At 45.1% G+C, this 14,253-nt stretch overlaps 1 protein-coding gene across 4 annotated transcripts in view; it reads left to right on the top strand.

The window, feature by feature from the left end:
• WWOX (WW domain containing oxidoreductase) overlaps positions 1-3,676 on the top strand; it is a 952,589-nt gene extending 948,913 nt beyond the window's left edge. For 3 of the 4 annotated variants that reach the window (XM_025426929.3, XM_025426924.3, XM_025426928.3), the window contains one exon: positions 2,585-3,676. In XM_025426929.3, the coding sequence (XP_025282714.1) occupies positions 2,585-2,773 (189 nt within the window). In that variant the 3' untranslated portion in view covers positions 2,774-3,676. The remainder of the gene's footprint in view (positions 1-2,584) is intronic. The other variant, XM_025426925.3, reaches the window with a different exon arrangement.
• The last annotated feature ends 10,577 nt before the right edge of the window (positions 3,677-14,253 follow it).

Genomic DNA, 14,253 nt, shown 5'->3' with positions numbered 1-14,253 from the left:
GTAGAGATGGTCTTTGCTTTCAGGGGTCCCTACCGCACCATGTTCTGCACAAAGCCAGAGCCACTGATGATGCCATTAAGATTGTGCATCACCCCGAGCCTCGTGGCAAAGGAATCAAAGCCAGCTCTTGGTAGAAGATTGGGCCATTCTAAAATCTATGGTTTTCAGCATGGTAGCCAAATGTCAGTTTACATGAAATGAGGTCAACAGCGATTGCTTTGAGATTCCACGGAGGGAAAATGCGTGCCCCCCGCTCCCTCGTCAACCTCATTCTGAATCAACGTCAGCGCCGAATCCCTTTGCAAAAATACCATTCCAACAGTGCGAGAGTGCAATGTGATATCATTTCAGAAGGTCACAGTGGCAAGATATTACATTGGGCTTGGAAGAATTCTGCTTTTTGCTCTCCCAGATGGTCTACTTTGATCTTCTCTCAGGATTGGTAGCACTGTCGTGATGTGCAAACGCTGATATTATATGCACTCTTGAGTAGGAGTGGGGAGCCTCGACTTGGGAATGAGCTGACTGGATTCTCTCACCACTTGGGAGCTGATGGTAAATCACCTGACCACTCTTTGGTGGTTTTGGCAGCTACAAAGTAGAATGGAAATCTAAGATATCCAGAAAATTATGCAAAACACCATTTCCACCTGAACTCTGCTAAGAATCGAGGCCAAGATGATACTTGGCTTGAGTTACTGGGATGAGCATCTCAGTTCTTCAATTTGTCTTTAGAGGCACTTTGCTTCCCTTTTCCCCCACATGGGATGCAGAGGAGTCAGATAAACCACTCAAAATTCTTTCAATAAATGTGCCAGGTGCTAAGCTAAGGGTTATTAGGAATGATAATTCAGTGAGAGGGAATTTGGATGACATGAGCTTATTTCCATTACACTTGAGCCACACAAATCAATTCGGAAAGAAATAGCTGAATCCAAGAAAATAACTGGCTATTTGGGGAGTGGGCATGGTGAGAGGGTTGGGAAAGTAAAACACCCAATTACTATTTAATTAAATCGAAGTCATGTCAGATGTTCAAATTCTGGACTAATGGGACTTGTCCAACCCACCAAACAGCTAGTAATCATCAGAACTCTCAAGCCTGATGACATCCCAGCCCACTCTCCATACTGCTCCCCACAATCCTATTGCTTGACTGTGCTGGACCATTTGCTTTGCAGACTATTTCAAATATGACCATAGAAACTGACACTGAAGTCCTCCCCCACAAAACAAACAACCAAGCAGAAACCCCAAAGTCTGCTTTGTAGTACTTTCCTAAAATTGTAACACCTCAAGATCCTGATTCTCAAAAGGACCTTGGCGCCCAATGGTTCTAGAGCGCAATCCCAATTAGCGCAAACCAAAGTGACGGGAGAGGGATGATTCTCCACAAAGCTCTGCTTGAGCACGATGTCAGCCTTGTACGGGCAGGGAAATGGTAAGCTCTGGGTGAGGGACAGAAATGCATTTCCCTTCCTGTCAAATATCCTTCGTGTCTTCCCTAATGGCGACCTTATCCCCATTACCTTTTCCATCCTCTTCCACCACCCTCCTCCCTATCAGCTGATAATTAGTTGGTGCAGCAAGGGCTGTGATGCACATAAATAATCATAAGATGCCAGATAAACTGTATTGGTTTTAAATTAGAGCCGTGCCTACCATGTCTCCCCATGAACACCAGCCTATTATTTTTAATTATGGCTTGCAAAGCAAAGTGATTTCTTGCCCTCTTTACGGCATCCCTGACAGCATTGTGTCAGCGGGATGATATGGTGCCCCACCGGCACACACATCCCTAGCCACAGCACCAACTGTTACTCAAAAGGTGAATCGAAAGTAATCAATCGCACTCTTTGCAACTTACAATTTGAAGTGGGCTGGGAGGAAATGTACCCCCTTAGTCACTGTCCCATTGCAAATACAGGGTGACTACGACATTTACAAACAGGTTTGCACAGGATCTGGATGAATTAACATGCGTGTCCGGTGTCTGCATGAGGCATGTATGTACATGGCATGGAGTACATGTATATGTGTGTCTTAACACAGCACAGTGTCACACAGCACTGCAGACTCGTCCCCTAGCAGCACTGTGGGCAACAAAAGAAAGGAAAGGTCTGGCACCAGTCCCTCTCTGGGTTTTCTATCTGATGGGCCATCATCAGAGTGGTTGGTTTAATTCAGACAGAAGGTTCTAGAAACGTCTTGGTGTCAGATTATATCATGCATTGAGAAGTCAGCGGTTTGGATGAATTTGTTCTTGTGTGTTCAAAAGGATGCCGTCTTGCTCAGAAGAGACTTTTGATGTGACTGATACTGCGTATTTATTTTCAAAGCCTTTACCTCTACAAGGTGTAAAAAGTTGCAGCCAAGTTGATGAACTTGCTTTCACAGGATGGTCACATCACACCTTGTATGGTCACCTGCTGGGCTCGGTACCCTCTGCCGAGCCGAGATCCAGGTGTCTCCGGGCCAGGCGGGGCAGGGTCTGCTAATCCCCAGACAGGATGAAGTCAGCTCATCACTTCTTTTAAAAAGAAAAAAAAAATTTGTTTTTGGGTCTCTTTTCTTTGATTTCCAGCAACAAGGAGCTGCCACGACCGTCTACTGCGCTGCGGCTCCGGAGCTTGAGGGCCTGGGAGGGATGTACTTCAACAACTGCTGCCGCTGCATGCCGTCCGCCGAGGCTCAGAGCGAAGAGACGGCCCGGGCCCTGTGGGCGCTCAGCGAGAGGCTGATCCAGGAAGGGCTTGGCGGCCAGTCGGGCTAAGGGGAGCTCCGGTGAGCATCCGCGCACACCCACCCCGCTGCCAACGCTGGCCCCCCGCCAACCACTTATCCGGGGGCTTTCCACGTCCCCCTGTCCCCCCCCACCCCCCTCGACTCAGATCCGCCAGAGCAAAGGAAATAAGAGTAGTCACAACATAGTGAAAAAATGTCAAGTACCCACGGGAAGCAGGGAATTGCAGGGCCAAGGGGACAATCTCTCTTCTCTGGGGCTGGGTGAGGCTGGCAAGTCTCTTTGCTTTCCTGTCGGTGGCCTGTTTAGGTGGTGTGCAGGTTCCTTGTCTCACAGGGGAAGCCCAAGCAATTCTGCAGCACTGTTTCAAAAAGCCAGGTGTCCCCCCCCTCCCCCGGCCACCCCCACAAGCACAGCCTGCCGTGGCCTCACTGTAGCCAGGAGCTGGCCTTCGTCTGTGCAGGGAAGAAGAGGCGAGTGTTCATCCTGTCATTCACCCTGACCAAGTCTGAGTGGGCATGGCAGTGACCAGGGGAGAGAGCTCTCAGACCCCTGATCCAGCCAGCCAAGAGGGAGGTGACACTTAGAAATGGGTGGGATACACAGAGCGGGTGGGTCGCCAGAGGGTTGGCCCACCGACCCCCTCGCCAAAGCTGCACAAAAAAAATTCTTCAGAGAGGATAACAAACGAATTTTGCAAATCATTCCCTAGATACCTTGGCAGGCAAGAAAGGAAGCATTGCATCCATGAGCATATACAGGATATTTGGGGGGCAGAGGATAAAAAGTTGTTCCGTTCACTCTACATTTACAGTTTCCAGAAGCATCCCGACCGTGGAGGCTCAGTGCCTCCCCGTCATCCTGCTCGAGCGTTCCGCTTCCACTTCCTCTCCTCCCGTCCAACGCTTAATAAAAGAACATGCTTGAATATGATCACCTGAAGTTGTGCACTGTCTCTTTAAATGTTTGTCTCAGTTTTGTTTTTTGTTTTGTTTTGTTTTTTTAGAAAAGAAATCTAGAGGAAAAATAAAGCGCTTCTTGTAGATGCCAGGAAAACACCGCTCTTGTTTCTTCTCGGAGTTTGTTTTGTTTTTGTGCTTTGTGGCTGTCCGTGGGCCAAGTTGTCTCTCGCGATTAGCATGCCAGCATCATATTTTCTGTTAGAGAAAGAGAGAAAGAGAAAAAAATGACTATCGTTTAATTTCACCTTAAGAGGTTTTGTTATTACTTCTAGTGGGTTCTTACGGGCCTCAGTGGTTTTCTCCCCCTGTAATTATCAAGTTCTTGGAGACTAGACAGTCTCTCTATGCATCAGAATGGGGGCAACTGGGGTCTCTTTCCAGCTAACCCCTTTTCCCATTCCATCAGGGATGTAAGGAAGTCGACCTTGGCCTGATAGAATGCTTTTGCTGAAATGCCAGGAAATACCAGGTGGTAGGATTGTGTGTGTGTGTGTGTGTGTGTGTGTGTGTGTGTGTGATTGTTCATCCTCCTGATAATGGCAGTTTTGGGCCAGACAATGTCATGGATCTGCGCCCCGGCCGTGTGGTGCAGTGTAGTCACACACCAGTGCTTTCCAGCACCCCAGAACCTGGCTACCTCCTCCCATCTGGCCGGAGTCTTCCTTACAAAATCTGTACGAACGTGCTACTGTCACTTTTCTGGTCCAAAGCCTCTAGAGCTCCTGACTGTTTGCAAAGTGACCCTCATAATTCTCCTCCTGGTCCCCACACCTTGGGCAGTCCCCTCCCACACTGGCTCTGGCCCGAGCCACATGACTTGCTTTAGCCAATTTGAAAAGTGCTTGTGCACCGGGGCTTGACTTTTCCTGCTACTTTTTGGGACTCTGGAACTGCCATCATGTGAGTGAGCCTGGGGTTGCCTGCTGGATGATGAAACGTGGTCACTACCCAAACGGACATCGAGCTAACTACTGGATGTGTCAGTGAGGGCATCCCAGACTAGTCAGGCCCAGCCAACCTAACCCAGATGAGAGGAAACTCCCCAGTTGATCCACAGAACTGTGAAAAATGAAACTCTGTTATGTTAAGCCACAAAATTTCATCATTACTTGTTACACAGCGGATGCTAACTGATACAACTTCTCACCTCACTGGGTAAAGTCCAAATTTTTTACTGCACCCTAGGAATTCTTTCATAATCTTGTTCCCGCATAGCTCCCAATCTCATATTCTAGCAATTTCTCCTCACTCACTACACGTAGCCTTCCTGTGTTCCTGAAATATGCCAAGCCCATTCCCAACTCAAAGACGTTATACTTGCCATTCCCTCCACCAAAATGTTTTCTCCCAGAGACCCGAATGGCTTCCTCCCATTCCACATTCTGGTTTCTGCTCCAATGTTACCCCCTTTCTGATGAGGTGACACTTCTGGCCACTGCATTCATGGTGGCATTTCATATGTCTACCTCTTGCCCTTTAGTTTTCTCCATGACACTTAACACTATTAAACACACTGTGTGCCTGTTTACTATTTTGTCTCTCCCACTCCTATAGTATAAGCTTCACGATAGTTGTCTATTTTGTTCACAGCCAGGGTCACAGTCAACTACTGGGTCCTTGAACTATTCCTACCACATAGTAAGCAACTAATAAATAAACACTGAAGGAAAGAAAGATTCTTGGTGACTAGGTATTATGTTTATGAAAATAACCCCCTTCATTGCAAGCAGGACTATGGGCCATACACTGTGCACAGCAGACTGCGACATCATGTCTGACTTCTAATGTGATCATAACCCTACAGGACCGCCCTCCTCATTCTGTCTTATGGGTGGAAAAAATTGAGGCCGGGAGATCTCTTAATTTGCCGTTGTCCACACAGTTCATAAGTGATGGAGCTGTGATTCACACTTGGATCTGTTGATGTCAAAAGCATGCATTCCCTGCATCAAGGCCACCATTTCTTTCATAGGTTAAACGCATCCTTTCCAATAGGTCTTTAGACTGAGCAGAGAGGTGACTTTATGGGCCTAACTCTAGCTAAGCTGTAGGCATTTGGTGAAGGTAGAAGCTAAGGCAGTGCAAAGAAGACATTGGAGTATCATCAGCCAAGGGGCTGTCCAGAACATCAGAGAGAACCAAGGGAGAATCTGCTGGCTGCCCGCCTCCCTGCACTGTTAAGGTCACTGTGCTGATTCCCATATGGATCCTGCATCAGGAGGGAAGAAGAGGCTTGGGGGAACCCGACAAGGAGAGGTAAGTACTCCCCCAAATCAAGGAGCTTTCTAAGTCAGATAGATGAAGTCTTCATATAATCATTCATTCAACAAGCATATACTCAGTGCTACATTGTGGAAATCCAACATTTAGGGTAACGTTGTACACAGCACAGCACCCACTGTTCCTGCTATATCTCAGGTCTATGGGTATCTTCACATTATAAAAGGCGAGCAAGTGGATGCCATGAGTCTCAAGCTTATTCTACGTCCAAGGTTGCTGTGGCTCACCATTGGTCAGGTGTGTGTATGTGTGTGTTTGTGTGTATGTGTGTATGTCTGTACATGTGTAACATAGTATCTATGTAATATATGTACAGGTGACATATATTTTAATTATATCATCATGATCCTACTCTACTGCTATCACAACTACTGATTGCAGACTGTTTATTGAGCATCTACTGTGTGCCAGTTGCTGGTCTAGGCATATCACACTCATTTCCTTATTTTATGTTCACATGATGAACCAAGGTTTTTTACAGAAACAAAGTAACCAATCGACAGTCTCAAAGCTGGTGACTAGCAGAGTTAATATTCGAATCCAGGTCCATGCGCCTTCTGCTACATCCCACTGTTTAATGAGTAGCCCATAGATCAGCAGTAGATGTGCATTGAATTTATACAATGAGTGAATTATTCACAAAGGAAGATTATTTGCTTTTGTACCCAAGCATGGGACCTGGCTGTCCTCCCGGTGCCCAGCGCCTAATATAAATCTTGGGAATTATTTCTGTACCTGCCACTTATCCAGTACCAGCCCCTACAGAACCTTTCCTCTTGTCCTGGTTGTAAATAGGTCTGCATCCGGCCTTGACTCCCTGGGCTTAACTCCTGACGGACTCTGTGTCCAGAGTTTTCCACCATTGTGCAGTGCCGTGGGATCCACCCAGAACAGGAAGAGAGAGCCAGGTGCTCTGTAGTCATTTTCTTTTGAGTGGCTCTCCCTCCCGAAGGCAGCCAATTTTCACTTCCATGGCTGATTCAGGGAGACCCTTCTATCAACAGGAAACAAGAAATGGAAGCATCCCCAGCAAAGACCGATGCTGTGGCTTGTGGTTTTGCTGTTTAAAATGGGGTTATGGGTGGTTTTGTTTTGAACTTCAGTGAAGGAGGCCTGATTACTTTCATTAAGGTCAGCACTAGGCCAGAAAGCCCAGCTTGCACACTGGCTGCCCCTTCTGGTCACCGTGTTTAGAAGTTCACCTTGAAAAAACGTCTAAAATAGCGATTCTCCCCCCACCCCACATGTTAACTCTTTGTGCCTTTCAACACATCCAAGCTAGTGTGGTTGAGTTCATCTTAGAATACTAAGAGGTCTCACAGAATATGTTGCACATGGTCGCTTAAAACACTGCTCTGAATTATGCCCATTAATGAGCAAAGGTACTAACACTAACGGCGATTCTTAAAAAGAGAAAGAAAGGCTCCAAGCCTACCACCATTCCAACACAGATAGTTTCATCTTTATTCCCTTTTAAGTCTCCGTACTATTTGGTTTCCTGCCCCTCTTTTCCCTTTTAACTCCCGCAAATTATCTTATTCCTCAGTTTTCAGTAATTTTAACGGATGCCGACTACATTGGCTTGCTGGTGGGTCATCATTTGGAAATGCATATGATGGTCCATTTATGTTATTTCTAGTTTTTGCTGTTAGAACTAATGACTCAATTAGCATCTTTATGCATACAGCGTTTTCCTCCTGTTCATTTAACTCCTCTGCATACATCTGCAGATATGGAACTATTGAATCCAAAAGCTTATTTATTTATTTATTTATTTATTCATTCATTCATTCATTCATGAGAGACACAGAGAGAGGCAGAGACACAGACAGAGAGAGAAGCAGGCTCCCCATGGGGAGGCCAGTGCAGGACTCGATCCCAGGACCCCAGGATCACGCCCTGAGCTGAAGGCAGATGCTCAACCACCGAACCACCCAGGCATCCCCCAAAAGCTCTTTATTTGGCTCTTGCTGCATGTTGCTGTGTGCTGTCTGGGTTACCGCCAGCAGAACATACAAATTTCTGTTATTTTACAACCTCATCCATATTGGGTGTTACCATTTAATTTTGTTTTTTTACGTATTTTAACTTCACATTGTCACAATCTGTTACTATTTATGTAAGATACCTCTAAGCAGCCAGTCTCCTTATTTAAGGCAGAAGCATTTTGTCTTTCGTTTTCCCACAGGATCAAGCTCACAATTTTTAATTAGAGTGGAAATTCCAGGTGAGTCTACATTGGACTTGGGTAGAAAAAAGCAGCCGTGCTACCACACTATTCAATCAGGGAATGCCCTGACTTCTTCTTGGCGGTCACCAGTTGTAGCCCCACAGGAACCCCATCTGACTGCCTTGTAAAGAGCAGAACTACCCACCCAAGCCTCTCGGGTTCTTTCTGGCTTAGGTACGTAGTCCACTAGCTAAAGGACTGTCTGCTCTTAGGAAATGCGCCACGCCACTCAGCAAGATTGTCGCTCCTCGAAGCTAATCTGTTTACAAGGCCATGCCCTGCTGCATCTTGAGTGTGGGAGAATAAAAGCTGCTTTTAATTTTCAAGATAGATATATGCAAATAGAGGATCTCCATCACTCATTCAGATTAAAGAGGCTCTGTGTCTCCCCCAGCTCTCCTGATTCTATTTGATGTTGTCCTTTTACTCCGGAGTCATGACAATTGCTCATTTGACGCTGGGCGCCCCAGATGAGAAAATGCACTTTTATAAAGTACCGTTTCCTGGGTGCTTACCAATGCTTTGTGCAACACGCTTAACAGAAATGCTGTTTTGTCCTTTTAAATCTCACGACTTTTGAATTAAATGTCATTGTCCCCTTTTCACCAAGGAGGAGAACATTTGAGTCCTGGGGCCACCACTTCCTGTGTGATGTTGTCCCAAAATTTCACCTTGCTGAGCCCATGAGTCTCCAAACCACTCTGCATTTGTGGTTTCGCTTGGCCCTCTGACTTCGCCCCTCCCTGTTTTACCTCCTACGTCCAGACTTGTTTAGACTCCTCTTAACAGAACAAATGTGGTTTCCATCAGTTGTCTACCTGAATATGGTTTGACTCTTTCTCTATATCCTTAATTATGACTTATGAGATTGGTTGAGGGGGGCACATCCTATCATTGTATTTAAATACGGTTGATCTTAGAAACAATTGCTGAATAACTTTCTTTTTTTAAAGATTTTATTTATTTATTCATTAGAGACACATAGAGAGAGGCAGAGGGAGAGGCATGATCCCCACTGGGAGCCTGATGCAGGACTCGATCCCAGGACCCCAGGATCACGACCTGAACTGGGCAGATGGCAGACGCTCAACTGCTGAGCCACCCAGGCATCCCTGAATAATTTTCTTTTAAACAAAGTTTATTGCTGTTTTTATTAGAAAAGAAAATGAGTATTCAGCTTGTAAACTTGTGGAGAAAATCAGAAGAACAAATGTGTCCATAATCCCACCACTCAAAATCACCCAACATTCTGATATTTTTTTTACTCTTTTTAAAAATGCATTTTATAACTTACTTGTATCTCTTAAGTTTTAGCATCGTATAGTTGTGATCATTCTCCGTACAGTTTTCTATGTTTCGAACTGAATAAACTCTTGATCCATCTTTTATCAAGATGGCCCTGTGTTCAGATATTTCATAGTTGCATCATTGTTTCATTATTATTGGAGAGTTAAGTTTCCTCTACTATCATACTCGTTAACATAAATAAAAATATAAATATATTTGCATAAGCTTTGGGGGCAGGGAGGGGTCCTTTAGTTATTTTCTTAACATGGATCCCAAAGAGAAAGCACAGTCAACAGTATGGAAATATTTAAGGCCACTGGCGAGAAACCATTTCTGAGCTGCCCACATGGCTGGTTTGAATCTCTGCCAAGAGTTTTCTTCAAGAAGAGCAGGTGCGTTTTCACCCAGGTGCATTTGCTGTTGACCAATTCATTTTCCCCCAGATACTCTGTCTGCCTGGTGCTTGGCAGTGTTCATCTCAGGGCTGCCCGTTAAAGTCCTGGGGTATGGAATGCTCTTCCCCTCTGGAACCAAGACAGAAGAGGGCAGGAGCTTTGCATCAGCAAAATTAAAAAGGCTGAATGTGAAAGAATTCAGTTAACTTTCGGTCAGCCGATTTTGCCAGCTTCTTGTAGTGTTACAGTGTTCATTGTCCTGCTGAAGAACCAACCGAGAAAGTTTGAAGACTTTCTTGGCCACGTTGGTGAATGTTCAGAATTCCCAGCCTGGTTTTCTGAGACCTGGCTCGCCTTTAGACATGGTCCTGGGGAATTTTACCTGGTGTGGCCTAGATTTGAAAGACTTTATGATAAAGCACTTGGCTTTTCCCTCTTAGTAGCAGCTGCATTCAAACCCACTTCAGGGAGGGAGGCTGAGCAGATCCTTCTAGATATTCAGAAAAATTTTCCTTCACATCACCTTTTTTCCTAAACAAGATTCCAGAACCTTCTAGAAGCCTGCGTACATCTCCCAAAATATTCCCAAAGCCTTCACAGCTTCAGCACTCGCAAAATATGGAAATAATAGATACGGGAAGACAGCAACACACACACTTAAGTTTTTATAGACTTAGAGGTCTATATCGTGATACGTTGAATCTCAATGGAAAAATAGGTACTATTGGTAATAATAAGTACTAATTAAAACAAAATTATAGTGAGCATGATTTAGGAATACAGAGCAGACCCTCTGACCCAGAAATTCAAATTCTAAACGTTAATCCTAAAATAGGACAGTTCTTCCAGCCTGGACAGGTGATAGCAGTGTTTGTGAGTTTGTGTGTGTGTGTGCGTGTGTGTGCAGAGGTGTCAAGAGCTTTGGAATCCAAAAACTGCACTAACATACTAATGTATCTGAAAAGTCCTATTTTTAAAAACAAACAATTTAACCATGCTTAGCCCTAAACCCCTTGAACACAGGCCACTATTTTTTTTTAAAGATATTAATAGAAACAATAGTGTTCTCCAGGACACAGGTAGAGAAATGTTTCTCTTAAAGGAATAATAATAATAATAATAATAATAATAATAACGCTGAAAACCTGACATCAATTGAAATGTCCAACAGCTGGAAACAGGCCTCCCAGATTACCACAAAATAATGTAGTGGAAGAAATGTAATTGGCTGAAATGATGTTTTAACATATGAGGTGAAAAATGCAAGTTAAAAAAGAGTTTATAGGGTATGATCCCATTTTTGTTAAACAAATATAAATTTGTGCTTCGTACATATAAATTATGTATTAAGAGAGAGAGTGAGGACTGAACGGGGTTCATAAGAGTTATCTCTGGTTAGAGGAAATGTAGGTGACTTTTTGTTTTTTTTGCTTATCTGCATTTCCCACATTTTCTACAATGAAAGTATGTCCCTACCACATTCTGCAAAGTAAAAGTTATCCCAAGAAAGACGAAACATGCCAGCAATTGTGAACGTGCCCAGCGGTCTCCCTAAGCGTGAGAGCACAGCTGTGGGTTGATTCGAGTCCAGTAATTGTTCTTCCAGAAGGTTCTCTTGGGTTGACACAGTGACACAAACAGAATGGCTTTCTAGTTTCACAGGAACAGGGTCGGGGACTTTCAGGCTGTGTGACACAAAGGACACAGGAAAAATAAAAGCAGGTAGATTATTTTTGGTCGCTTCATGTTTTAACATAACTGGCCGGCCGGCTGAATTATAACTCTCATTGCCGTTTATGTACAAACACCACCTCCCTGTGGCTTTGGCCAGGTGAGTGTCCAACCAGAACCTCCGCTCTGCCGGAGTTGGATGTTCTGACAAGGTTGACAAACAAGCTCCAACTGTTCCACTCCTCACCTCTCCACCTCCGTATGCTCTTGTTAACCTGGAGCATCCCTATCCAGCTCGTGCACAACCGGCCTGTGGTTGTTCACCAAGCCCCTTTCCACTGTGTTTTATTATTGCTTGCGAAAATGTTGAACTAAACGACGAGCCAAAGTATTGATTCTATCCATTTGATCTCTGCTAATGTGAAGATTTTTAAAAATACTATTAAAAAAGTTACATATGCTATGTTACGCTAAATAAATGCAATCACCAAAACACCTTGAAGAAATATTTAGGCATAAAAATATCAGCAATGTTACTGTATCGAGTGGAGAGAAATCCGAGGTGCAGACAGCATCTTTCTTGGAATCTGAATGGTAACTTAATATTTTGGACTTAAAATTACTTTTCCCTGAGTTTAATGGCATTCTACTTAGAAGGAAAGAATTAAAAGCACACTGTCTAGAAGCAAAAAAAATTAAAAATAAATCAATTTATTCAACAACTATCAGGCTAAATGAGAGCAAGACCAGTGTGACCACCGCCTGGTAACAGCTCTATGAGCTTCCTCAACAAAATCGAGGGGAAATGGCTCTACTAGCATTGCCCTCGTTTTAAATTCTAGGGCAGTATGATGAAGTGATCATTCTCGAGGCTTCGAGCAAAGCTTCGAGCAAAGCTTCACAAATGGGCCCCAGTGCATTTCTGCAATTGCAGTGCTTCAGACCAGTTTCCATGATTCCGAAGACTCCAGTTTTTCACTGGCTCCTGTCCTTGGCATCTCTGATCACTAACACTTTCGCAGATACCCAAACATAGAGTGAAAGGTAGAAGGAAGGGCCTTCTGTTCATAATTGGTGTGGCTCAAACTTCAAGCCTTTCTTGTAAGGTTACACTCAGGCCGAGTTACGAGGCAGTTTGCTCAGGGAGACCAGGGTGGTGGTGGTGGTGGTGGGGTAGGCACAGCCGGCAGTCGCTCTCAGGGCTTCCACTAGGGTGCACTTTTGTGGAGCATCCCTGAGATAGACTCCAGGGAGGATGGCGACCCCAGCAGCTGTGCAAAGTGGATCTCATTTCATTTTCTCCTTCCAGCAACGTGGTGCTGGGTCTGAGATGGGGCAAGGTGGGTAACACCAAAGCAGACAACAGAGGGATCAAGAACAAAAACGTTCTTGGGGAAAGCATATAATGCACTTGAGAAAGCCCAGTGAGATGCGCCCAGTCTCGCTCCTCACCCACCCAGCTGTCTGAACCTGGGGCATCACTTGCCCTCCTGGAGCACTTGGGCCCAGGAATGTGTGAGGATGAAGGCCTCATTCATTAAGCAGGTTAGTAACTTTGATTTAATTATTTATTTTTGTAACTTTAATTTTAAATCCCTGCCCTGCCCCCCTACCCCGCCCCGGTTGGACCAGAATGACCATCAGGGCTTGATGGGGCCATGAGCACAGCAGTGACAGTAACAATTGTTAGGGGAGAGGCTTGTGGGTGCCTGAGGCTCATCTAGAAGACAGGGACGGGCACTTTGCAGGGTGTCTCCTCAATGGTCTACTAAAGACGTGCCCCAACCCTACATCTGCGCTTAAAGCTCCCTTTCCATTGTCTGTGGAATTCACTCTGCACTTTGAGGGGGCGGCCTGCCCTGGCTGAGAGCACCAGAGCCATAAAAGTGTCAGGAAATTATGAACAACCCAAAGCCGGGGCCCGTTGCTCTGCGGCGGGCAGTGAGGGAGCACTAATGATGTGCGGCACGGAGGCCGTTTGGTACCTCCATCCATCTGTGCAGAGGGGAGTGCGGACAAGGCACGTGGCCCCCAGGAATTGGCAAGTTGCTCAGGCCCTGGGGTTACCGTTGAGCCTTCCAGAGGAGGGGACAGGGGCTGGAGCTGGGTGCTGCACGAAGCCTCCGAAGCAAACATTTCTGGCTGGGACTCCTCTCCATTTCAAAGTGCAAGATGCTCAGGTTTATCCTAATCTTGTGCTGAGACTGGTCCCAAATTCACCTTTTCACAGAATGAGCTGATTTCTGTGGCTCTGAGTTGGCAACAGCCTGTGTATTAATTTAACTCCGTCTTTATAGGCCTTTTGCATGCGGTGTTAAGCACAAGGCACTACCACCTAATTAAAAGGAACTCTTATCAATTTGTAGGATAGTGGCTTATGGGAAAAAAATCATAATAAAAGCACTACATCAAACCCTCCATTCTGGAGAGGTAAACATCAGTCACCAGGTGAGAATACTAGCATTTAATCATGCTTGCGGAGCGAATCTGTAGATAAGTTCCTTGCTTTGAGAAACCCCCCTGGTTCTTATATAGTTAACTTTCTAAAGGAATGGACATGGGAGTAGGGTGTGTGTGTGTAGGGGGATGACAAAGGAAATTCTTTCTAGCACCCTAATTATTTGTTTATTTTTTATTCATGAGAGACACAGAGAAAAAGAGAAGAAGAGACACAGGCAGAGGGAG

This window comes from Canis lupus, chromosome 5, assembly GCF_003254725.2.
Source record: "Canis lupus dingo isolate Sandy chromosome 5, ASM325472v2, whole genome shotgun sequence".
NCBI lineage: Eukaryota > Metazoa > Chordata > Mammalia > Carnivora > Canidae > Canis > Canis lupus.
Note: the sequence above shows the minus strand (reverse complement) of the source record. Positions and strands in the feature narration are given on the sequence as shown.